The following is a 27345-nucleotide window of genomic DNA, read 5'->3' on the forward strand; positions in this document are numbered from 1 at the left end:
ATTAGTATAGATTATGAAGCAGTCACCTACTATCTTTTAAAGTTAGGTATATTTCAAACAGACATCATTTCTTAGAATAAAATGTAGCACCTATGTCTAAAATGCACTTGATTATTCTTGAGATACCTCATTCAAGCAGGAGCATGTTAGGTAATAGGGACACAAGCAGATATTTGATCATCTTCTTATTTAAAAATAAACATGTCAGCTGAAACCGGTTTGGCTCAGTGGATAGAGTGTCGGATTGCAGACTGAAAGGTCCTGGGTTCGATTCTGGTCAAGGGCACGTACCTTCGTTGCGGGCACATCCCCAGTGGGGGATGTGCAAGAGGCAGCTGGTCGATATTTCTCTCTCATCGACGTTTCTAGCTCTCTATCCCTCTCAGTTCCTCTCTGTGTAAAATCAATAAAATATATTTTAAAATAAATAAATAAACAATAAATAAACACATCAGCATCTTCATATTGACACTGCAACCATGGCATATTTTCTCCACTCAAATTCCACCTAACTGACACAGTTTAAGTGAGTTTCCAATTAAAATATGAAAAATAAATTTTTTTCTAGGGCCAAATGGAGATTTTAAGCCAAAATGTAACAGAAAGCAAAGCTTTGCTTTAAATTTAATTTCATGTCTAGTGTAGGGTCAGTAAATTTTTGAAAGGCAAGGTTTAAATGTAAGTGCATGAAATTGATAAGTAATACCAATTTCCAAGAATAAAACTTCAATTTTCCAAAATCACCTGTAAACGAATTTTCTACATATATCTACTTTCTAGATAATGAACCTTACCATATCTTGGGAATCATTTTCAACTGCATCATATACTTTCTTGACTTTTTCTCAGCAATATATGGACTGACCTGTCTGCACTGAGGGTCTTTGGATGATAAAGTGCATAGAGATATTGACCCTGCCCTAAATGACCGAGACCATAATGCTTGCCTGAAGGCTTTGGTTGGGTCACCTCTTTCTTTGATAACCATTAAAGAATATATATTCCATTCTCTTAGTCTGTTGCTTCTACCTGCTATTCTCTTGAGAAAATTAAAGAAACAATTTCTGTCCCATGCACCAGAAGGTCACAAGTTCGATTCCCAGTCAGGGCACATACCTAGGTGTGAGTTCAATCCCCAATTGGAAGGTGAATGGGAAACAATGGATTAAGGTAGCTCTCTCAGATCACATCAATGTGTTTCTCTCTCTCCCCATTCCTCCCACTCTAAAATCAATTTAGAAACAGAAACAATCTCATTAAAATTATTTATTAAAAGAAGTTTTTTTTTTTAAGTCACTGAGGGAGTAAAGATGGAATTAAAATTTAGGGAATTGTGTCAGTTACTAGTTTGATAGGTATGTTCTGGAGAATTGAATTTCCCAGAAGTTTCACCCTAAACCAAGTGCTGGATTACTATACATGTGTGGCATCTCTTCTCCTTAATGATGGGAGAATTCTAGATCTGTGTTCTAATGATACTCTCAGTTACAGGTCCGAGTTTCATAAAGCATTAGCATATTGTAGTAGAGCTTTAGAGTTTAGACCTCTATCTATTTCCAGCCCTGTCACCCACTGGTGGTATGACTTTGGATAGAAACTTACTCCTGATTGATCTTATCCCCTTCAAATGAAAAGGAGTATAATCTGATAAGGTTTAAGGTGCTTCCAGCTCCAAAAGCCATTATGAGGGACTGGAGATCAAGAGGAAACTCTCCCGGTAATATATGATGTGTAAAGGTAATTGTGAAGTTATGTAGAATGAAATGAAATGAAGGCCATAAGTACACGGTTAAAAGGGAAATAGGAACAGAACATTTGAGTCAATTATAAAGGATCTGCTCTCCTTGATAAAATCTGAAAAGTATCATCATCATAATGACTCTCAAAACTGATGAAACTGATATGATTTTTAAAACCTAAACTCAAGCTTAAGTATTTAAATTGAAAAGTATATGTATATATACTTTTCAATTATACATGTATATATGTATATTTGTGTTCAATAAGAATACCTTAAAAATTTTGGGAACCTCAAATTTGGGTCTGTTGATTAAAAATGAATTGGCCTATGGATCCCTCTGTTGAGAAATGTATGTTTATTTAATGGACATCAGTTAACTTGCCTTTTGTGATCAAGACCAAGGGTAAGATAATGGTGGTGATGAAAATATAAAAACTCTCTCTTTGGTAGACTTGACCCCAAGGTAAATGGGGATAAGAAAAAATTAGGTGTAGTGATTAAGACTATTAAATTCATGATCTGCACATTGTAAATGCAAAGTTTCTCTTAAAGAAAGATCTTATTCCTACTAAGGCACAGCCCAATAGCACAGTTAGGATGCTACTGCATTTCTCCTCTTCAACTTGATCCAGATGCCATTAGAAGGACGAAGAATCAGCTCTCCTGCCAGACCAAGTTCTTCTCTTTTCTGGGTGGATTCAACCCAAAAATGCCTCAGGATGCATGAAACAAGGACCTTTTCTTCCATCATGGCAAACCTTTGACCTTCAAATTAATGTAAATAACATGAATTTATTACAGATCTATCTCAAATGGGAAAAAGAACAGGTTCTATCAGAGGAAGCAAGTGATGCTAGATTTTCACAGTAGGCCCTGGGGGAACCAGTATCACTCAGGTTGCTTCCTAATAATAAAGATTCTTGAGTGCCCTTCCCTGCTCCCACCCAGGGCATCTGAATAGTTTTGAGGACAAAGAATCCAGCCCACACAGCACCTAGATGAATCCTGGGCTTGTTGAAGCATGAGAACCACTGCTCTAGAATGCTCTCCTCCTGGACCTTTCATGTAGTTTACTATACAGTTACCAGGCCTCATTGCACCAATGCCTGCATTTACATAAACAATAAAATGTCAGAGATACTAAAGCCAAAAGTGTTTCTAACGCATGGCGGTGTGTAATCATTTTGTTTATGTACTTCTGCTGGTCATATGGTGGGCATTCTCTTTTTTGGTTTTGAAAAAAGCAATTCTTAAAAGCAATAAAAACAGGTTAAATAAACTAATTGTTATTAATACGCTTTTTACCATATAAAGTAAAAAGCGTGTTTATAACACTTCAATCCAAAAATCTACATCTTAAAACTCTATCATGAAACTGATTACGCTTTATGTTATGGGCTGAATGGCATTCTCCCAAAATTCATCTGCTGATTTCTTAACCCTCAGTACCTCAGAATGTGACTGCATTTGGGGATAAGGCCCTTCAAGAGGTGAGTAAAATAAAGTGAAGTCCTATGGTTGGGTCCTAATCCAACCTGAGTGGTGTCTTTATAAAAAGAAGAGATCAAGCCCTGGCTGGGTGGTTCAGTTGGTTGGTTTGTCATCCCATTCACCATAAGGTTGTGAGTTCAATTCCATCAGGGCATGCACCTAGGTTGTGGGTTAGATTCCTGGTTGGGGCATGTAAGGGAGGCAACCAATCAATGTTTCTCTCTCACATCAATGTTTCCCACTCTCACTAAAAATCAATAAAAACATATCCTTGAGTAGGGTTAATTAGAAACACACACACACACACAAAGGAATAAACTACGTGAAGACACAAGAAGACATCCATCTATAAGCCAAGGAGAGAGGCCTCAGAAGAAACCAGCCCTGCTGACACCTTGATTTTGGACTTCTGGCCTCTAGAATTGTGAGAAAATAAAATTCTGTCATTTTATCTACCCAGTCTGTGGTGCTTTGTTAAAGCAGCCCTAGAAAACTTATATACTTTATGACAGTCATAGTAAACTGGAGAAAAAAATAAAACAACCAGTGTTTTAACAGACTTGGATCTGAGACACTACATCTCAAAGACATTATTGTGAGAAACACCCTGCCATGTGCACCTGAAAGATCAAATCGATTCTGATGGATACAAACCTATACAGTTTCTGGGTCCAGCAGAGAAGGGCACATATGCATATGGATGGCGTCCCGTCGAATTCTCAGGAAAGAACCGCTCTGGCTTGAATTCCTCAGGGTCTGGGAAGTACTTTGTGTCTCTATGCAGTGCGTAGGGAATGATGAGTATTTGAGAGCCTTTCATGATTTTGTACCCCCCTGTCATGAGACAATTGAAATGTCATGAGAACAGAGACACACAGAAAAGTCCACTCTCCCCATTACTTTCATGAAATAATTCTCACCAACATCACAATCTTCATTAAGTTCACGACCTATGATAGGCACAGAAGGAAAAACACGAAGGGTCTCCTTAATAACACACTCCAGATATTTAAGTTTCTTCAGGTCTTCTAAGGTAGCAGGGCGATCAGAACTCCCTGATCAAAGTAAATACATGAAATAAAATAAATGAAAGAATTATTTGGGCTTGGCAAATAATACAGTGAATGTTAAATACCAACAGCTAAAGTAAAATTCTTAATGGTATAGATAATCAAAATAAAATGAGATAATAATGCTAAATAAAAAGGAAAGAAAAAGGTACAAAAAGTCACATGTTGTATCATTAAATTTAGAGGAAATACTCAGAGTAGATAAGTCTATAAGACTACGTGTAAATGAGGTGCTGCCAGTGGCTAGAGGAAGAGGACATGGAAATTGGCAGATTAATGGTGCAGGGTTTCCTTTAGGCTACTGAAGTGGGTTGGAATTAGATAAAGGTGACAGATACATAACATTGTAAATGCATGAAACTAATGTTTAAAACATTAAATTAGAATTCTCAGAGCCACTTCCAGTAGTGTATCTTCTCCTGGGTCCAATTCTCGAACTCTCCCAATAACCTGCCCCCCAACGCCCTCCATTCCCACCTCAAAGGAAATCCAGAGAGAAACCAAGATGAAAGCATAGGTAAACACCTAAATTTCTGTTTTGCACAACAATTTCAAAACTAAAACTAAAAGACAAAACAGAAACCATCCAGAACCACAGGAAAGCTGCTGAGTGGAAATTCTACAACTAGAAGGAAAGAGAAAACCACATTGAGAATCAGAGGAGCTGCAAAAAGCTGAGGTACAGAGATGTATGCTCAGAGAGGACTGGCGGCTGAGAGCGTGGCTGGCTTTCTCCAGTGGGAGGGAGACAGAAGATCCCGACTGCACTGATCTCCAGTTCCAGGCAAGACCTTGGGGACCCATATTCATAAAGGGTGAATCTGGACTATCAAGAAAATAGAAAAGCACACTGAGACTCAGAGGAACTGCAGAAGGCAGAGATCCGGAGGTGCATGCATGGAGAGGACTGACTGCTGAGTGCATGTCTGACTTTCTCAAGTAGGAGGGAGAGGGAAGCTCCTGACTGCACTGAACTCCAGTTCCAGTCGAGACTCTGGGAACCCAGACTCATGTGGGGAACAAATGGACTGTCTGGCAGCATCTATTAGAGGTGCTTGCAGTGATTACTGTGGGTTGCTGAGACCCAGGGGCCTTATAGGGCAGGGCTGACAGGAAGCCAAGGCAGTCTGTTCCTCCCTGAGACTCTGCCCCATCCAAGCTGAGCACAGAGGCCTTTGCAATTTTGCAAGTCTTGTCCCATAAGGGTGTCTCCAGCACAGAAGTTCACCCTGCGTAAATAGCTGATCCTCACAGCCAATTGACCTGGAGGTCAATTCCTCCCAGTGATACCAATAAAAATCAAGGCTTAACTACAATAAGACTATGTACACAACCCACAAGAGGTGTACAAAGAGTGTCCCCCTCAGGTAACTGGGGAGGCTGAGCCACTGGGCCCTATAGGACACCTAATAAGCAAAACTACACTACCAACTCAGGTAAGCAGTGAAAATGCTAAGACAAAGAAACAGATCACAAATGAAAGAAATGGAGGAAAGCAAACAACTGGATATAGAGTTCAAAACCACGGTTATAAGGTTTTTCAAGAATTTTCTAGAAAAGGCCAATAAATTTAGCAAGACCCTTGTGGATATGAAAAAGGACCAACTAGAAATTAAGAATACACTGACTGAAATAAAAAATATTATACAGAGATCTGACAGCAGACTAGAGGATCGCAAGAATAAAGTCAAAGATTTGAAATACAAAGAAGCAAAAAACACTCAACAGAAAAAGCAACAAGAAAAAATAATCCAAAAATTTGAAGATAATGTAAGGAGCCTCTAGGACAACTTCAAGTATACCAACATCTGAATTATGGGAGTGCCAGAAGCAGAGAGAGAGCAAGATATTGAACACCTATTTGAAGAAATAATGACAGAAAACTTCCCCTACATGGTGAAATACATAGACTTACAAGTCCAGGAAGCAAACAGAACCCCAAACAAAAGGAATCCAAAGAGGACCACACCAAGACACATCATAATTAAAATGCCAAGGGCAAGAGACAAAGAGAGAATATTAAAAGCAGTAATAGAAAAACAGTTAATTACCTACAAGGGAGCACCCATATGATTGTCAGCTGATTTCTCAACAGAAACTATGCAGGCCAGATAGGAGTGGCAATAAATATTCAACATAATGGATAGCAAGAACCTACAACCAAGATTACTCTACCCAGCAAAGCTATAATTCAGAATTTAAGGTCAGATAAAGAGCGTCACAGATAAGAAAATGCTGAAGGAGTGCATCACCACCAAACCAGTATTATATAAAATGCTGAAAGGTATTCTCTAAAAAGAAGAAGAAAAAGAAGAAAAAGGTAAAGATAAAAATTATATATATCAATTATATATATAACAACAAATATATAGAACAACAAATATATATATATATATATCAACAAGTGAATCTAAAATCAAGTGAATAAAAAATCTGATGAACAGAATAAACTGATAAATATAATAGAATAAATGTAATAGAATCAGGGGCATAGAAAGGGAGTGGACTGATAATTCAAAGGGGGGAAGGGGTGTGGGAGTTACAGGAAGAGACTGGAAAAAAATGGATGAGGACAGTGGGATGGGAGGTAAGGGGAGAGGGTAGGGTGGGAGCTATGGGGGGGATCGATATGGGAGGAAGAAGAAGAACAATTGTAATAATCTGAACAATAAAGATTTATTAAATTTTTTTTAAAAAAGGAATCCAAATGGCTACTTGGACCTGCCAACAGGGGAAAAAAACACAGAAGGAAGCAACCAAACATATTGAGGAAGCAATAAATGAGACAGACCAACTCAATGAACAAGCCAGTGAGAAGATCCTGAAGGTCAACAATATAATCAATTTTGCCAACCATTGTTTTTCAGAAGAGGTAGAAATTGATAACCCAAATCCCAAATTTTCAAAAAATATTTACAACCATCTCTATGCCTGCACTGCTTGGGGAGATGGATGGAAATGGACTGGATTATTTTACCAGAGTTGAAGCACAAAATTGAAAAGTAATAAATCAGGTCACAGAACAGCTTTTCATTTTGATAAAAACCCTTCCTTGGAAAATAAGTACACGCAAAGAATTTCATCTGAGTGCAAGCCATGATGTATTTTCAAAGTCCACTGAAATATCTGGAAAGGATTTGATGAAATGTTCAAATGCACTGCAGGATAAAGCCAGCAGGAAGAGGCTGAGAACCAAAAATGTGGTTTATGGCCACTCTGATGCAGGTGCAAATAAGGTGGAGAGATCTTCCAAGGTGGTGTTTGCCAAAATTCAATTCATTACTACTTGCTTCCTGATATGGAAGATAAAGAAGGGGAAGGAGAAGAGAAGAAGGGGATGCTGGAGGGGGAGAGGGAGAGGATTGAAAGCTACCAACGAAGAATCTGATGAGGATGAAGGAGATTACTAAGGAACACTGATGGATTCCAACCTTTTTAATAGTTTCCCCAGTCACTAGGAGCAAGTTACAGTCTGGGTTTTTTTGTTTTGTGTTTTGCTTTACTCTTAGGCTCATTCATTCTGCTTTTGAAACCTTTTCTCTCCCTTACATTCTGATTCCAATTTATTTAAGGGAAATACCTTGATCGGAATACAGTGGGAAAAGAATCTCTAATGCTTTCTGTTCCAAATTCACTTTTTTTAAAAAATTTTAACAGTATTTTCACCCCTCAATTTTTTTCTTTATTGATTAAGCTATTATACATGTGTTCTTATCCTCCCAATACCTCTCTACACCCCCACGCATGCACTCACCCACTGGTGTCTGTGTCCATTGCTAAGGGATAGATACACGCATACAAATCCAAATTCACTTTTATCCCTTTTGACTCAACAAACACTATAAGAAATCAATGCCCCTGTGCTCCCTGGGAAAGAAAAACCTCTGTTTACATTGCTCCACTGGAGGCTGGAGGTTCATCCCCTGCATCAGTGCACAGAATTCTAGCTTTTTCCCTCCTTTCCCTGTACATTGTGCACACAGATTACACTGTGTCTCTGTGAAGGGGGACAGTTAGCATTTACCAACATATATCTGTCTACTTTCTCTTGTATGGAACATTTTTTAAAACTAAAAAAAGAAAATGGGTTTATAGAAGGTCAAAGGTGATGTTTGGGTTAGTTAAGTAGCATTTTGACATCAAGGCTTCCCCTTTGGTATGTTTAGTTGTGATGCTACTGGACTTCCTTGCAGTTTAAGATGATATTTTTAAAATAAAATTCTCTCCTAATAATGGCCTGGGCCCTGCCACTCAATGGGAGAAGAGCAGACCTGCAGAATCTTACTGGGAACCGTCATTCACTATTGTAATCTTGTTCCCGTTTATTTAAAATATTTTGTTTGTTTTACTGGAAAGAAAAGATAATGATCAATTAAACACTAAAAGTGTACCAGTTGCTTTATTATAATGAAACTAAGTGTGAAGTTTACCTCAGTGAATAAAATAAAAAAGAGGAATGAACACTGAACATCTCAATATCCAAAGATCAGTTGCTCAAAGAAATTTTAGACTAATACTGGGGATAGAAGAGAAGTGAGTCGAAATTAGCAAAAAGCATGAGAACCAGCAGAATAAAAATCCTAGTAAAAATGGTGTCACTAATTATGTGAGGTCCAAAAGCACTGTGACACCAGCATTGGGCTAGAAATTATAAAAAACAAAACATGGGAACACACTCCAAAAGAACCCCGGTCTCTGGAATACACAATTTACCCAGAGGCAATCTGAGAGAAATTCAACTTGAAACAGGAAAAATGAAATGATGACAGAAACAGAGCCCAGGAGTTTAGATCGTCTCCATTCTCCAAAACACAGTCTTCCCTCTGGATATGAAAATCCAGTCCTCACACCATCTGGACATGAAATTACTTTTCCAACTTCACCTCTCAGTGGTTCTAACAAATGTCCTGATTTCCACATGTCCTTTAGTGCTTACTATTATCTGCCAACTTTTCCTCTCTGCCATTGTGCACCAGGAGCCTCTCTTCCCAGAATGCCTTCACCTCCTCCTCTTCTCCTTTATTATTCTTTCTCACTTTGCACTAGATACAACTTTGTTGATTGACCAACTTATCTTTACCTTTCTCTTCCCAGCTTCTCTTCCTAAGCCATATGGCATCTGATTAAACAATGGATTAAGTTGATGGCATAATGCATAGTTCCTTTGTGGTAGTTTGATCATGACCCACAAATATATCAGGTCCTAATTCCTAGATCCTTTAAATATTACTTTTTTTGGGAAAAAGTTGCTTTTGAACATTTTATGAAGGATCTTTAAATGGAGAGATGATCGCGATTATCCAGGTAGGCCATAAATGCCATCACAAATATTGTACAATAAGAGAGAGCAGAGGGAGATTTGACACACACCCACAGAAGAGAAGGTCATGTGAAGATGGAGACAGAGATTTGAATGATGTGGCCATAAGCCAAGGTATGTTGGCAGTCACTAGAAGGAATGCATTTTTCCCTCAGACTTCCAAAAAGTGCAGCCTTGCCAACACATTCATTTAACTCAGAGATACTAATCTGGGCCTTCTGGTGTCCAGGACTATAAGAGAATAAATTTCTATTGTGCTAAGCCACCCAGTTTGCAGTATCTGTGCTCGCAGGCAAAGGAGACTAATATAATCCTCCATCCCCTCCTATCCCGTCTTCTTGCCTTAAAGATAAATATGAGATCCAGAACAATGATCAAGAAAACAAAACCCACAAAGATGAAAATGACAGAGAAAAAAAAGAGAAAGCCTGGGATTCTCACAACATCCCTATTGGCATCAGCCTAGGACTCCTTACCTACTGGTTGTGCAAAACAATTTATGTTCCATCAGCTTAACCCACAGCAATCTTATATGGAACAGCTCTCCTGGACCCCGCTAACCAGCTACACTTCTACTCTAAGCTCTCCTCTAGGCGCTTCCTTTCTCATATTGCCCAAGCACACAGCCATGACTTGATACTTTATACACAGTGACTGCTTCACCTATGAAGCAAAGAGGTCCTGAGGACAATGACACAAGCGCCTGTAAACAAAAGAGTGAGGTTTTGAAAGGACATTAGGCCTGGAAGAGGTCCCACATGGCAGCCTTCCTGCTTATTACAGTGTCTTTAGAACAGGCCTGACTGCAGTTTCTTTATGAGGAAGAATGCCATTTGCTTCAGTGACTTGGGACCTTCGGTGAAAGCTGTGAAGGGGCCATACGTACCAAACACTTCGTCCAGTTCATTGTGCACTTTTTTCTGGACTTCTGGATAGCAACCCAATAGGTACACCACCCAGTTTATTCCAGCTGCAGTTGTATCATGGCCCTATAATGTAAGAGGGGGAAAAAATAGCTTAAAAAACAGAGTTCTATTGAGAAGGTTAGGGATGCTAGCTCTATTTTGAATTGTCTCTGGATTTGACAGCTGTGACATGACCCCAGACAGAACAAGTTAATTTCATACAGTATTTTACCTCTGTAGGGAACAAACCAATGAAACAATCCCTTCAAAGGGGACGCCTATGGTACAGGGACATTTCAATAGGACAGAGTCACATACTTGGTGAGAGTATGGGCTGGGCTGGGCTATCAGGAGGCCTTCCAAAGGAACTCTGTGCGTTGGACTGTTTTTGAGGAAATAAAAGTGTGACTTTCCTGAGTCAAGTGGCCAGATCTGTACTTCTCCACTGTCTCCCACTTGTAAGGTCGGCTTTATCTGGACACCAGGAAGCACATGGGTGGTTCTGAGTTGGTCTCCACATCAAGAAGTTGATAAGTAGCCCCACTTAAACCTTGCTGAGTTTGAGGCAAAATACCAAGCATTTTGTAGAAAAGAACTCAATTATTCTTCACAAAAAACCTATGGGAGCACATCTAGCCTGGTTCAATGCTTGAGCATCAACCTGTGAACCAGGAGGTCATGGTTGGATTCCTGGTCACAATGCATGCTTGGGTTGTGGGCTCGAACCCCAGTAGGGGCATGCAGGAGACAGCCAATCATTAATTCTCTCTCATCATTGATGATTCTGTCTCTCCCTCTCCCTTCAATAAAAATATATTTCCCTGAAATCAATTAAAATACACATTTTTTTAAAATCTCCATGGGATACTTGATACTGCTGTTGACATTTTAGAGATGACAAACTGATGCCCAAAAGATGCTAAATGACTTTCCCAGGCCCAACAGCTTCATAGGAAGTGGAGGCAAGAATAGGGCCTTGGCATTTCTGATGACAAAGAAGAGTCCGCACTCTTCATCTCAGGGAGCATGGAGGATGTGGGGTGAGGAGACTCCAGCTCCAATACTGATGGTGACAGCTGGACAATCTTATTTTCTGTCCATTCAGTGTCTTTAGGCATCAGCCCCTCATTTCCTGTCCTCACCTCACCAGGACACTCCATATGCAAACTGATACGTTCTTCAGGAAAAAAATAAAAGTACTTGAAAAATAAAAGATAATAATTCTTACTGGTCCATTTACCCTTAGCAACACAAGTGACCATTGTAATATTTCCTCTGCTGGGAAGATGTCTCTGAAGGACTTGCTTTAGCTCCTAAGTGGAATTGTTAAGGACTTTTCTGCAATTTCGAGAAAATGTATTTATAAGTCTCTGATGTTGGCATGATTGCATTTTCAAACACTTGGAATTTATTTACAGAAATGACTCTGGACTCCGACAAAAGCTTGCCCATGTCACTGAGTTGTTTAGCAAAATTATAGAGGAAGTGCTCTTCCTAACAATTTTAATAGCTTCTCCTGAATTTGAAAATGAACTTCCTGATTTATCTTGTCTTCTACCCAAAGGCAGCAAACACAAAGCACAGAGCCAACAAGTGCATTGGCTGAACTGCGCAGGGCAAGAATCTGGCAGACCAGGAGCATAAAGGGCCTGGAATAGACATAGAAGCAAGGAACAGATTGTTCCATCTCAGAGGGAAGGAGGAGATGAGTAGGAAACAACATCTGTATAATAGGGGGGCCAGATGGAGAGGAAGTGGAGCAAGGAATAGAAAGCCTGTTTGAAGAAATGACAGAAAACTTCTCTGATGTTGGAAAGAAAAGAACCTATACACTTCTACAGCTTTATCTGAAGAAGAAAGTACATCTGGTATTTAATTTGGGTATTAAGCTTTATAATTACTAACTATAGTATAATGAGTCTTCATCAGTTAGAACAAGCTACTTCAAAATGTGATCAGACTTTTTATTTTTTTTAAATGTTAAAAACTTTTTTAAAAAATTCCTATAAATGAATTATCTTTTTAAGTTAAAAATAAATTGAGAACAGATCATCTCTTATGCCAAGGAACCCAACATATTTTAAAAGGTGGCTACAAATAATGCTTGCTATTTCATGTTCTTTCTAATTTGACTATGAAATGTTTAAACATGTCTAAGTATATTACTGTTGGCTCTTCACCCTTAGCATTTTTAACTCTCATCAAAATTAAAAAAAAAACAAAAAACATTTTCTTGTTATGTAACAGGAACTGTAATTTGTTTGATGAGGATACCTGATACTAACATGACAATGCAAAATACCTCAAACATGAAGGTGTCCACTTCTTCTCGAATGGCCTCATGGCTTAGCTTGTTCCCTTCATCATCCACCACATTTAAGAGCAGGTCGAGAAAAGCCTTGCGTTTTCGGTTGGAGGGGGTCTTGCCCTTGTCATCACTTGTACGTTCTTCTTCTCTCTTTAGTTCATTGGCCCGTTCATGGATGACCTGTTTGATTTAAATGATTACATGCTTTTGTGTGAAATTTGATATGGCCCAATAGTCCATTTTCCTGTGAAAATATACCAGCTTCTTTAACTGATTTTTTTTCCTAAGCCTTTCCTGTTCTGTCTCAGTAAACAGGAACTTAGGTTTTTGTGAAAAAATAGTAAAGCTTTCTGTGAATATTTATAGGGAATAATACATCATTTCCAACAACTATTTTTATAGTCTTTCCAACATGGGAATAGGGTCTTAGCGAGTTGAAAGAGTTCATGAGAAAAAGTTGGGTGGTGGAGTAAACACAATCATTATAGAACAGACTAAGTATAGATCACTCTAAGTATGTGTTGTATTGGAGAAAAGCATCACCCTGTATGTTTTCCACTCCTTCTTCCTGGAATGCTCTTGCCTCAGAAGCCAGCATGGCTAGCTTCCTCTTTAGTTTGAGATTTCTTCTGCCCATGATCACACTGCCAGGGTCACTGCTACCCTAGTCCCTGGCACTCACTCTCTTCCTAAGCCTGCTTTACCTTTTTTCCATTTCACTTACCACCTGGCATTGTATTTGTTATTTAGTGGCTTTCTCCAACTGCAGTGTAGCAGCAAATTTGTCTTTATTCATTCATATATTTCCAACCTTTAGAGCACTACTTGGCATTTTAGAAATGTTCATCAGGTATGTGTTGAGTAAGTAAAAGAATGGAAGCCCCTGAGCTTAATTTGGTTACACATTTCAACTTTTTCCCCCTTTCAGGCAATTGTCCAAACCTGCTTCTGCTTTGAATGAACAGATCACAAGTTCAGTAAAGAAAAGCACTGTGTCCTCTCTTTGCTTCTTGGTGGAAACCCTGGTGCCTGGCACTCAATATGCAATTTTTAATATTATCCATCCAATCTGGAATTCATTCATTATTGATACTGATATTAATGCATAAAATATAAGACAAGTGTAATTATACCTATAAAATACAAACTGTTCACATTTCACCTCTTGCCAGGCAATTATGCTATAGTCCACTGAGGGCAGCTCACTCCAACATCTCATTCATCTAACACCTAGGGACTCTATCACTTGATCTGTTGGTGGAGGCAGAACCTCATTGTCAGGAAGCAATGCCATCATTGCTAAAATTTACAGCAAAGGGTAAATATAATTACTTTGGTACATTTATCAGTATATTGAAATTATAATGCATATTTTCTATTAAAGTTTGCCTTTTCATAAAATTTTAATACAAAGACAGACAATTTCCAGAACATTACTATTTCCTTGTCATTACAAATTAAATAGTAATATCTAGTTAATTTTTATCTTTTCCAGTTTAAGATACTGCCATAAATGCCCTTTGTCTTTGAAAATCATTGCCTAATCCAAACACTTTTCTGAGTATTCTTATAACACAGATCCCTGTGCCTTTATTATCTTAGCATAGCACCCAGTTTGATAATAAATTACCACCGCTGATATTACATTTTGTAATTATTTATTTATAGACAACCTCCCCAGTAGACTAAACTCCCCCATGAGGGAACATTAATGACTGGCTCTGTTAACAAACATAGAAGTCACGCACTTATAAAAGTTCTAGAAAGTGATAGAGGGAGGGGTTGCACAACATTGTTAATGCTCCTAATGCCACAGACTGGTACATTTAAAATGGCTATTATGATAAATTTTATGTTATGTATGCTTGTCCACAATAAAATAAAATGAGGACTTACATTGTTGGTAAAATCATGTAAGATCTTTAGATTCCTTTTGTGCTCCCATCCATCTTTAAACAAAAGGTACAAAAGGTCTTGCCAGAGCCAAAAGGTCCTCATTCTTCGATGTAGCAAATCACTCATCCTATAAACAGGATGCAAATGTATCAGCTGATATATCAAAATGTGCATTGCTAAAGTACCTATTTGGTGCCTGGTCTCAATGAGGGTAATATGTGGCAACCATGATAATTGTCTTAGTAGCAACTAAGAACTCTATGCTTTATACTCAACAATGAAGACATGGGTTAAGGAAGCTTAAGAATTAAGACACATCCAAGGAAGCTTAAGAATTAAATGGGTCCTTTAGAGAAATGAAGAAGCCATTACAAAACATTCTCACTAGATGGCCATCTGGTCTCTCCTTCTATTTCTCCAGAGGAGTTCTGGACCTCCCCAAGCTTCCTGTAGCTCTTATGCCACAAGGTGGGTTGAAATCTGCCTGTTTGATGTCCACACATTTGCTTGATCACTCCTCTGGCTGTCCTCTTCTCCAGGAAAGTGCCCCTCTGTCACATCGCTGTCCTGAGTCTCCCCCTCAATATTTCCTGTGATGGAACAGGAAGACCTAGACATGATCTCCTCCTTTGAGAGCAGCTTCCAGGTCAATTCTGCAGAGTGGCCTTTTCAGGTCACTCAATCTGTGGGTCCTATTGCTGTTTTCTTCTAGAATATCGACTTTATTTTTTCTTTCTAAGCAATTATTAAAGTTTATCAGTTTACACTTATTTGTTTTGATGCTTGTCTCCCTCTTATTCTGTTCGGTAGACCACTATAAAACTAGTCAGTATCTTGTGTAATGAATGGCAGATTATATATACGAATATGTGTAAAAATGAAATGGGCAGTGGATTTAAAGACAGAATTCCTCAAATCAAACCCTGGTCCTGCATTTTAATAGTTAAATAATACCAGCAATTTTTCAAAGTAAATATGACTATTTCAATTAAAAAAGAATACATATTCAGTGCAGAAAATATGAGAAGAGAGAATTAATAACAACTTAAAAAAACAAGAGAGAGGAGCACATAACAAACAAAACAATATCATACCTAACATTCTGAAATAATATCTACAAGGTTTTTTAATGAATAATTTTTATACCTAGTACTTATCATACTAAAAATATTGTTTTTATCTTTATCTTATCATTAGTCATAATATAATTTCTCAATATATCACAAAATAATTATTAAAAATTATAAATCCCCTACTGTTAAAATACATGAATAAGTAATTAGGTTGATTTTTAGTACAATATTTCATTGTTAAACAATGAAAAAGATACAACACAGACAAAAAGTTATTAGTGATATTTTATAAAGCTTGAATCAATAACAATTTTAAAAGTAATTAGAAGGGCTCCGTTTACCTATAAACTGCACGGACATACTCAGAATCATCATTATTCTGAGCATCAATATTCTTGCCCATAGCTGTTTCTGCAAAATATGATGAGAAGCAATCATTCAGTTCATGCACATGCCTTCTGTTTATTTTCCAGTAGCAAACACTTGAAAAAAGACATAAATTCTTCTATGTTTTAGAATTGTTCCTTTCCCCTTTTACTCTTGCACCTCTTGTTTCTCCTACTCTCTATTCCTACTCCTCCTTCCCTCTGACCTTCCTGGCAGGTTGGCTCTACTCAAAGCCCTATCAGTGGGCACTGCTTCTTAGGAGTCTAATTTAGTGAAAGGACCACCCCAAAGAAGACAATATCCTGTCTAACCCCTCATTTGCCTTCCCAGTGAAGTGTTATTTTCTATTTGGGCCATTTTCTGCTTACACCATAGCTCTAGAAACAAATCAATGAGACTTACCACAGATGATATCTAAGGCACAAAGAGTGATGTAAAAAAAGCAGTTAAATTTTTCTCCATCAACATGTTTTTCAAGCTTTTTAACCAATATGTTGGCTTGTTCATTCATGACCTCTAAGAACTCTTCCAGAATGGTAAAATGGAAAGATGGTGTTAACATTTTTCTCCTGGAGCGCCATTTGTTTCCAGTACTAGAAATACAAGACATGGTTACAAAGAAGAGAAAAGTAACATCCAAAACAAATAAGGCATAGTCAAGACAACAAATTCTCCTTAATCCACAGATTCCCAAATGCTTTGGTCAGAATGTTAAGGGGAAATTCATATACAGTTACAGAATTGGCATATTTTAGATATCCTTCTATATTACTACTATTTAAAAGAGCACTCATCAAAATTGAAAATTTTAAGAATTTTCCTGGATTTCTAAGTTCTGAGTTTCCAAAAATTAGAAGTTTCCCTCCTTTTTCCAACCTCAGCCTCTGAAGATCAAGGAGCTCCCTGAGTCTACTTTGATCCTAACATCTCCCAAGTCTCCAAAGTTTCCGTGGAAGTCCTGCTTTCTCCTTCTCAGTTCATGGGGTCCTGCTGCTGGATGGGAGTGCAAGGACTGAGGTTACTGTGCTCCCCTTACGTCTCTGAGGATGACTGCCTTTTTCATTGAATTTTCAGTATTTCCCTGCTCAAAACTCTCCTGTGCCGCACTCCCTTTATACATTGGGAATTTCTAACTCTCCTTGGAACAATGCTGATCATCATCATTGAATACCATGGCTGGAGATTACTCTACACCCTAGGTTTCTGTGTCTCAGAGATCCATTATCACCCAACCTTTTCAGCTTCTCCCTACTACCCGACAGCACATTCTTGAAAACCACCTCTTGTCAGTGCCTGACACAAGACAGGTTTACCAATTTATACTGACTTACCTTGTAAGAAGTCCTAGGCCAAGCCATGGTTTTAGAAAGGTGTACAGATAAGACTTGTCAATTTGCTTTGAGCTAGTTAAAATTACCTTAGAAAGAGAGAAAAGAAAGAGATAAAGATATTAAAGCCGCCTTAATTATAAGAATACTGGACTAGAGCACATCTACTTTCTAAAGTAACATTTCATAACAATCACTTGGTTGTGGTTCATTTTCATTACGATGACTCAAAGAAATTCAATTAGAGTTTGGAGCATATGACTGTCACTCACTCTTGGAGACTAGTTGGAGTTAACTAAAAGGAAAATGTCCAAGAGAATTCCCTGACCCCTACCATGAATTAGGAGCCACGTGGAGTTGTTTATTGAGGGTAGGAATGAGGGAAGAGAAGGTGGGTGAATCAAACAATGAGCACATTTAGGGAGATGGAAATCACAAGATCATGATCAGGCATGTTGATTTGTAGGCATTCAAGTTGCCATAGTCTGAAAGCAGGTATGCAGCTCAGAATTAAGGCTTATACTGGGTACACATTTGAGTGTCTCCAGGGCATAGGTGGCACTGGGGACCATGGGTATAGTTAGGTTGCCTGGAGCCAAAGTAAAGCAGAGGGAAGAGCATATGCACAAAATGTTTCTCAGGCTTCTTGCTGCAGTTCCCTGCTTTGGATAGATCCCTATCCACATATACTAAGCCCACTCATATTGGGCCAGCAATGGCTGAAACCCCATATATGGCCCTCTCGCTGTCTCTCCTGGGCCAGTAGATTCTGCAGTGTGGTACCAGAGACACTAAGAGTTTTACCACAATGAATAAGAAAGATGTATCCAAGTCCAACAAGCCTAGGAAATTCTGCTGTTAATTTTGCTCCATCAAGAGAAGGTCTTTTTATCCCATTTTTACTTCCTTACTCAAATCCTTTGTCATCAAACCATAAGATCATACCCCCAATATCATGATAATAAGGAAAAGAAAGGTAAACAATTTTTAGGAGTAATTTCAATAGTGTGAATTAATAACATCTTCTCCATCAATATCAGATTAGTGTTCTATTTTTAAAAATTAACTTGAAATAATAAAAGTATAATGGATACTTAACATCTTAAGGGAAACACTTACATTTTATTAGTCTTATATTTCTGTAGTCTTAAAACAGTACCTGGCAGATGATATGAGCTCAATTTACAGAATAATCTATTTATGGTTCTGTTCAACTGAAGACTTTCCAAAAAAGGAGGACAAATATATTTCTTAACACCAAATGTGTATAGACATGTAGAAGCTGCTACTTTTACCAGAACTCAGACTATACCTGGAAAACACTAAATGGCACCTTCACAGCTTTAGATATTTAATGGAATCCTCATTGTATTGAATTCAATTAAATATAAGGACATGTATTTTCTGTTTATTCTGATGAGATTCTCACACCACCAAATATACAGTGGAATATTAATCACATGGACTCACCTCTATAGTTTCAGCCTTATACATGGCTACTGCTGGTACTGTGCCAAACCAGAGTTTTAGCATTGGCACATCTCTGTTTTCTTCAGTGCAATTAACCAGTGCCTGGAAAAACTCTAGGAGAAAATATTTAATTTTAAATAAGTTTCTTACTGTGTCATTTTTGGGTTTTTCACTCTTTTTATTTTGGTCAACTCATTCAATATCTCCCAGGTCTTTCACATCTTGAAGCTAAACCACACAGGTGTCCTTACTAAATTATTAGTGCATGAATTGTGAGGCTAATTTAATTATGAGTGATATATGTGCAACAACCTGGTTAACTGAGAAATGCCAAGCACTGTGGGTGTTTGTGGTGACCTTATGACATGCCTCCCAAGAGCACTGAGGGTGTTCAGTTCCTCCTGACCTGCTTCAGGCTCTGCTTTTATCGGGAGGGAAACCTGTCCCAGCTCTCCAGCCCTGGCAGATAGATGCTTCCCTTTCATCCTCTCTAAAACAGTATGGAAGCTCCTCAACAAATTGATATTAGAGCTACTATATGATCCAGCAATTCCTCTTCTAGGTATTTATCTGAAGAACATGAAAACACTAATTCAAAAAATATATGCACAGCAATGTTAACTGCAGCTTTATTTACAATAAGCAGGATATGGAAGCAACCTTTGGTGTCCATCAGTGGATGCATGGATAAAGAAGATGCGATAATGGCCCAGCTGGCATGGCTCAGTGGTTGAGCATTGACCTGGCCTGGCCATATACTTGGGTTGCAGGCTCGACCCCCATGTGTGTGGGGCATGCAGAAGACATCCAATTGATGATTCTCTCTCTTCACTGATGTTTCTCTCTCTCTCTCTCCTGCTCTCTTTCACTCTGAAATCAATAAAAAATATTTTTTAAAGATAAAAATATTGTCATTTGTGATAAAATGAATGAATCTGAAGAGTATTACATTACATGAAATAAGACAGACAAGGTCAAAAACATTCTGATTTAACTTATATCATATCTAATAAAAGAGTAATGTGCAAATTGACTATATCTCCACTACACACACAAGCCATGCTCACCAGCCATTCAGAAGTGGGTGTGCAAATTAACCCAACCAAGATGGCTGTAGACGCAGAGAGAGCAGGATGCTTGGGTTTACCAGGCAATGGAGGAAGCCAAGCTTTCCACCTGCCTTGGCAGGCCCAGGTCTCCACTCAAGACTACAAAGTTTCAATTATAGAAGTTAAATAAATCCCAACAAAAATGGCAGCAGCTATGGAGCTGGAGAGAACAGGAGGCTTGAGTTGCCCCCGGTGATGGAGAAAACCAAGCTTTCCTTCTGCCCTGGCCTGCCTTGGCTTCTGCTAACGGCTACAAAGCTTCAATTATAGAAGATAAATAAATCCCAGATACCAGGGCCTCCGCTTGGGTTGCCAGGGGGAGTGCCCAGCCTGCAAACCACATATAATACATAAATAACTAGAGGCCCAGTGCATGAAACTCATGCACCTGTAGGGGGGGTTGGTGTTTCTGCCTGGCCTATGCCCCTCAGTCTGGGAGGTTTCAGGGGATGTCCAACTCTTGTGAGCCCATCTTCTGGCTGAGCAGCACTGACCTTTGGGAGCACACTAACCACCAGGGGGCAGCTCCTGTGTTGAGTATTTGCCCATGGTAGTCAGTGCATGTCATAATGACCAGTCATTCCACCATTTGGTTGATTTTCATATTAGCCTTTTATTATATAGGATGCTCTATGTCTACATTTCCTTGGATATAAGAAAAAAATTGGACTTGGGAATGTGACAAAAATATGGAACATTGTCATAGTGAATATAAGAAAGAATCATTAAGCTAATTTAATTATGAGTGATAAATGAGCCAAAACTGGTTTGGCTCAGTGGATAGAGTGTCCATCTGCGGACTGAGAGGTCCCAGGTTCTATTCCCATCAAAGGCATGTACATTGGTTGCAGGCACATCCCTGGTGGGGGTGTGCAGGAGGCAGCTGGTCGATGTTTCTCTCTCATCGATGTTCCTGGCTTTCTATCTCTCTCCCTTCCTCTCTGTAAAAAATCAATAGAATATATATTTAAAAAAAAAAAAGAATAATTAAGCTAAAAATAATTACTGAAAAGTACTGAGGAAACTGTAGGGGTTAGATAGAGAAAGTTGGTAATCAATCATATCAGTTTCCTATGCCATGTCCAGATAGAAGAATGAATATTACGGAAGTACCTTACTTCTTGAAAGCACAATATGTTCACACATGCATTTCGCAGGCAAGGAACATGTACCACCAAAGACCAGATCCCTACTCTCAGGAATTAATTATCATAGGAGATGGTCACTGTGGTACTAATCACAGTATCAGGTCAAATGAAATGGGTGCTAAATTAGAAGGTTAAGCCTGAAAAGTTATCGGTTTTCATTGAAAGGACCAGAGAAATTTCAAAAAAGAGATGGCTTTTGAGCATAAAAGAATGAGTTGGCTTTTTATAGGAAGAAAAAGGCAGTTAGGGTAAACCCAGCAGCAGAAATAGCAGAGCAGAGTCAGGGAGGTATGAGAATTGCCTATAGGCTTAGCCAGAGCACAAGATGGGGATGATAACATTGATAGATGAGCCTGGAGTGTTGCAAGGCTAAAGAAGTTGGATTTTCCTTTATAGTCTCTAGGCAATATCTGACAGTTCCTGAGGAGTACTAGAACAAAAGAGCTATATTTTAGGACAATAACACTGAGGTGTGAGGGATCTGTGGATAACTTGGGATTCTAGTCCAAGGATGCAGGAAGCTTCTGGGGTGGAATTCCATGCAGCCAGTGTTAGGGGCCCTGGTCCTAGTTTATGGCTGGTCCTTAGATTGGATGTGGTGAAATGGTGACCAGTAACCCAACAACACTGAAATAGTGAGGAAAGTCTTGGAATTAACCCAGCAGACTGGCTGGGAGGCATGTAATACCCAGGCTTTTCTCGGCAAAGGGAATGCCCCCTTGACAACAGCAGGACTAATGCCCACAGCACTGTGAGGCTACTAATACAGGTGGCACCTGAGGTTGTTTTAAATGGGAATTTGGGCCCCACAGACAGATTAACATGGAATAAAAAAAAACAAGTATTAAATTTTCCAGCTCTTTTTGTACCAATACTTGTTCACATACTCAACTACCCTTGCTCCTTCTCCCATCCTTCAGCTCCCCCACCCCTGGGCTTCAGGGCAAGCTGCTCAAAGTGCAGCGGGAGAGAGGCTAAAGCACAGGGATGTGCATTGCACATGTTGATGAAGAAACAGGAATAATTGTTTAAAGCGTATGCACATTTGGGCACCTCAAAACCCAATAATGAATCTTTTAAATGGCTAACATTAATTCCATCATATTTACTTGCTGTGGGAGGTGATTAAACATCAGAGCAGAGCTAAGGGTTTCCGATGCCTATGTCTTTATGCCTCACCACAGTCAGATGAGAAACACTATTACAGAAGTCAGTGAACAGCTGAGGAAGTTGTGCTCAGCTGAGTCGTTGCAAAATACCACAGCGATGGTAAATACAGGCCTGGCTTTGTACCCCAGGCACCCAGATACACACTGTGCCATCTTCCCCATTACATCACGCCGATTCCAGTCAAACCATTGGCTAAACTGCTATGAAAGGAGCTAGATCCCATCAACAGTGTCAAAATGTATGTAGCATCATGGCCATAACCACTGCCTTGGTCTGGTCTGGCAGAGGAGACAGGAAAATCAACATCCATGGTTGGAAGGCCTCAGGTGGGCCCCATAGCAGGGAGCAGCTGGGGAAGACAGGTGCTGACAAAAAGGACTGGAGAAGCAAAAGATGGAGTTCAACAGGGAGTCAGTTGCAATTCTCCATGTGACTCTTCTGAGGCCAGAATGCCGATGGTACCCACCCAATGAAAGGCACAGCCTCTGTATAAGACACAAGGGTACTGAGGGTGGGGAATACACCTTTAAATGCTGTGCTCTGCCCAATTTTGCTGAGCTCAATGCTGGGCACAAAGGAGGGCCTCAAATAGGTGCATGATTAACAATGAAAAAAATGGACTCAAACCACGTTCTGGACAATGGTCTAGAAAATGCACGCATGAAATTAAATCCTCAAAGTGACTGTACTATAGTGACTTTTACAAGTAAAGGGTTACACACTATAAAGAGTTTTAAACTACTTGTCAAAGTCAAACTGCCAGAGGCTAAAACCAACAGTAGTTAGCATATTAATGCAACAAGACATGTTGAAAGGCCAATAGACTTTGGTGTTCAACAGGGCTGAAAGTAAACATTATATTGCCCTGCTGTGGGTTCAATGGGCAAGGCAATTATCTAACCTGATAATAACTATACTGTTTACCAAACTTTACCTTTGACCTGCCTGTTTGAATTTCTAAAGGGCAAAAATGTATTCCAGTGAATCAAATCAAACTGGACCCAGAAGTCCCTGTGCCTCCCCAAAAGAGAGGTCTCCCTCTGGCCCCCACGCCTTCTAAATTCATATTTCTTGTGTAGTATTTTCATTTGTGCATTGGCCCCTCCTTCAGATCCTGAACTCCTCCGCAAAGGTTGCAGCATCAAACAATTTGGTTACAAGCAGAAAGGGGGCAAAGGTTGGTCTCAGGTCCAGATCCTGTAGTTGTTGATGCATTAAAAAGTCCCCATGAGAAAGCTGTGTTATCATTCTCTTCTCTCTAGAAGTAACTATAATGAGAATTACTTTAAAGCACTGGTTCTCAACCTTCCTAATGCTGCAACCCTTTAATACAGTTCCTCATGTTGTGGTGACCCCTCCAAACATAAAATTATTTCTGTTGCTACTTCATAATTTTGCTACTGTTATGAATCATAATGTAAATATCTGATATGCAGGCTAGCTTAGGCAACCCCTGTGAAAGGGTCATTCAACCACCAAAGGGGTCGTGACCCACAGGTTGAATACTGCTGCTTTTAGAATCCAATAACACACAGTTTGTTTTGAAATGGATCTTATTCACCAGAGATTTCAATTCCTAGAAAAATTCCCCAATAGACTATGATGAGATTTCTTAAGTATATTGTTTATAGATAGATAGATAGTTAGATAGATAGATAGATAGATAGATATACACACATACAAGAGGGGCCTATATTTCTACACCATTGTTTTTTCATATTATAGCCTTTGGGTAGGAGGGAAGATTAGCTCTGCCTTTAGCGTTCGCTGTGATGATTTTACAAATGCTGTTTTCATATATCAAAATGTGCTGCATCACTTGCAACATTAGTCGCATTAATGTTTGGTTGGTTATAGGTTTCCTTGGGTTTCTTCTGCCAGAATCATTTTTTATGTTTTGGTGACACTCTCCCATGAGGCCTCATGTATTCCCGTGAAGTTGAAATGACAGCATTGTTTTCATTTGGAGAAAGGAAAGTGGAAAAGAAATAATCCTTTAAGATCTGGAAATGATGTTCAGTCTATAAAACTTATTCAATAAGCTAAAGGCTGATTGGATTCTAGTTCTGGGCTCATTTAAAAAATATCATTTGGCCTTAACTGGTTTGGCTCAGTGGATAACGCCTCGGCCTGTGGACTCAAGGATCCCTGGTTCGATTCCAGTCAAGGGCATGTACCTTGTTGGGACACATCCCCAGTGGGGTTTGTGCAAGAGGCAGCTGATCCATGTTTCTAACTCTCTGTCCCTCTCCCTTCCTCTCTAAAAAAATCAATAAAATATATTTTAAATATATATATCATTTGGGGCAAATCTTTTCAGTTCTGGATATCTCAACTTCTACAGCCACGAAGATGGAGTGTTAAGATCTAAATCTCCCTCCCTCATGTGGGATGCAAATATCAGGGACTTTTAAGAGCTTTCTAACTTAAAGTGATCCCTCTACCCCTATCATAACATAAAGTAAAGCTATCTCCTCAAAAGATGATTTCAATAAAAAAAGACTCACTCTTTAACAACTACGATTTCTGAAACTTGCTGTGTGACTTTTGAAACAGACCTTGAAGAATAACATCATAATTCATTGTTGTTATGTAACCTCCACAGAAGGGCCAAGGAGGAATGCAAGTTGTGGTCAAGTCTTGTGATTTCTGGAGGGAGAGGTTCTGTTCTCAAGTGCATTACTTGTCCCTTATTTGCAGAGAGAGAGAGAGAGAGAGAGAGAGAGAGAGAGAGAGAGAGAGAGAGAGAGAGTAAGTTATAAGTTGTGTCCACTTTTAGGACTTTAACAGAAGAAAAACAGGTGGTTTTATTGTTGTTGTTGTTTTTCTTATTAAATATATTTTTATTGATTTCAGAGAGGCAGAGAGTTAGAAACATCAATAATGAGAGAGAATCATTGATCAGCTGCCTCCTGCATATCAGCGCCCCCCCCAACCACTCCCCTGGGGATGGAGCCTGCAACCCAGGCAAAAACCCTTCACAGGAATCAAACCGGAGACTCTTCAGTCCACAGGCTGAAGCTCTATCCACTGAGCCAAGCCTGCTAGGGCTACAGGCGGTGGGTTAAGACAGCAGCAGCCAGGAGTTGGGAAAAGAAGAGAAAAGGCAGAAGGACAGGCGTTTAGAAACACTGCACTTATATGTAATGAAAACTGGAGAGAAGTGGGGACCCATTATCCAGGGGGTGATAGAGGCGCCCCTCACCCAGCAGCCTGCATCTCCAGTCCGGGGCTCCAGGCGGGGGTGCTCCTGTGTCATCCCTGCAAGCCCCTTACCTTTTCCTCCTCGCTTCCGGACCAGGGAGTGTCCCACAAAGGGGTAGGCACCCGAAATGGTGGGGATGGGTCTCATTTGCAGCCAGTTGTGCGCATAGCTCGCCAAGATCTGCAGGAAGCTCAGGATGAGGGTGGCTCCCGCCAGGGTGAGGGCGCTGAGCGCGCCCCAAGCCAGCAGCTTCTGCCCGACGGGCACCAGCCAGACGGTCGTCATTGCGCCAGCGGTGGGCTCCGCGCGGGGACTGAGACCCAGAACCTTGGGGCCGGGAGCTTGGGGTCAGGGGGTTGTCCAGCCCCTGAAGTTCAAGTGCTGGGCCCTGGGAGGAGTCCCGCAATTCCCGGGGGCGGGCGTAGCGGGCTGGGATGGGGAGGTAGGGGGTGGCGCCAAGCCGAATGGCCTCTCCGTCCTCCTGCAGCCACCAGCCCAGGCGCCCGGCAGCCGGACTTCCCGCGCAGGGCCCGCCCTGCCCGCTGGGGACCGGGTTGGGCCTCTGAGGCTGGGAGGAAGGCGCCCCTGTTGTCGTTGTGCAGACAGACGCCCCCAGAGCGCGCGGGGAAGACCCTGCTGCGGGCAGAGGGCGCTGCGAAGAAAGGAAGGCACTTGGGTGGCGTGGGGAGGAGAACGGGGTGCCATTTAGGGCAACTTCAGGAGGGAGAGGCGCCTGGGGCCGGGGTGGGTGATCTCCGTTGAGCAGTGAGCGGGCTGTGTTAGAATGGAAGGAAGAACCGGGTTTGCAGCTCGGTTTGGGGGTTAGTTTTTCCCTGGCCGGGCGCCCAGCCTCCTGATGCTTCCTTGCGCAACCAGGAGTGTCCTGGGACTGGCTGCGCGCGGGAGGCGGTTGCATCCATTGAGAACAGCTCCCTACTTTGCCCTGGGATCCAACCTGAGGGGGGAGGTGAATTCGTCATCAGGTCACGGGAGAGCTGGATAATGTTCTTGTGATCCCAATGGTGTCCAAATTGTCCTCGGATCCAAGAGAACATGGGGCGAGTAGAGAGGGCGAAGGGCAAGGTCTCTGGAGGAGGTAGAGATCAGAGATGCTGGCAGAGGGGGGTTGGATAAAGGTACAATCATGAGGTAACTCTCAAAGACAAACCACGGAGCCGTGGAAGAAAGGCAGGAAGGAAAGGGGAAGGATGGTGGGTAGGGTACCCCAATTCTGCCCGATGCTGTGTGCACTGACTACAAATTTTCTTTCTTTGCGTAGCGGGCCCCCACTCCTGACTGGCTCTCTTCCCTGCAGGCGGTCCCTCCTGCAAAGGCGCTAGGCTGGGCGTGCCCTCTCCTAGGAGCAGGTCCCGGGAGAGGACAGAAACTGAGAAACGCCCTGGACCCACTTTGCTCAGTCCCCTCCGTGGTACTTGCAGCGCCTGGGCAGGTGGCAGGGCCTCTTTGGGCAGAGAAAAGCATGCTGAAGGCTTTCCTCCAACTGATTTTGTTTTAAGTCATCTCTCTGCACTGACATGGGGAAAGGTTCAGAAAATAGTAAATGCAAAACAAACCTTAAAGCTGCAGAACAGAGTACATAATGTAATGCCATCTTTGGGGAGAAAAAAGTTTAGTTCTCTGCAGCCAGACTAATGTCTGGGAGGACAAACACTGGTCAACCTTACGGGATGTCCGCGGAGAAGAACTTACATTCTTTACGTTAT

General features: G+C 40.5%; 1 protein-coding gene across 1 annotated transcript; it reads right to left on the reverse strand.

Annotated features, from left to right (window-relative positions):
- Positions 1 to 1251: 1251 nt before the first annotated feature.
- On the reverse strand, positions 1252 to 26297 carry CYP4V2 (cytochrome P450 family 4 subfamily V member 2). Its single transcript, XM_084877719.1, has 11 exons — positions 25693 to 26297; positions 18990 to 19102; positions 17523 to 17608; positions 16594 to 16784; positions 16146 to 16215; positions 14732 to 14858; positions 12830 to 13015; positions 10509 to 10611; positions 4153 to 4287; positions 3887 to 4066; positions 1252 to 2506 (listed from the first exon to the last, which is right to left on the reverse strand). The coding sequence occupies exons 1-11, from the start codon at positions 25904 to 25906 to the stop codon at positions 2334 to 2336; spliced, it is 1578 nt and encodes a 525-aa protein (XP_084733845.1). The 5' UTR covers positions 25907 to 26297; the 3' UTR covers positions 1252 to 2333.
- Positions 26298 to 27345: the final 1048 nt, after the last annotated feature.

Source organism: Pipistrellus hanaki (assembly GCF_964339955.1).
Source record: "Pipistrellus hanaki genome assembly, chromosome: 3".
Lineage (NCBI taxonomy): Eukaryota > Metazoa > Chordata > Mammalia > Chiroptera > Vespertilionidae > Pipistrellus > Pipistrellus hanaki.

Bases quoted from the DNA above. Each gene is read 5' to 3' on its own strand.
- CYP4V2 (XM_084877719.1), bottom strand. From the start codon at position 25,906: ATGACGACCGTCTGGCTGGTGCCCGTCGGGCAGAAGCTGCTGGCTTGG. The intron at 16,216-16,593 runs GTAAGTCTCATT...CATATTTTGCAG, and splicing joins TGCCTTAGATATCATCTGTG to AAACAGCTATGGGCAAGAAT. The intron at 4,288-10,508 runs GTACGTATGGCC...TACTTTGATCAG, and splicing joins TGAACTGGACGAAGTGTTTG to GGAGTTCTGATCGCCCTGCT.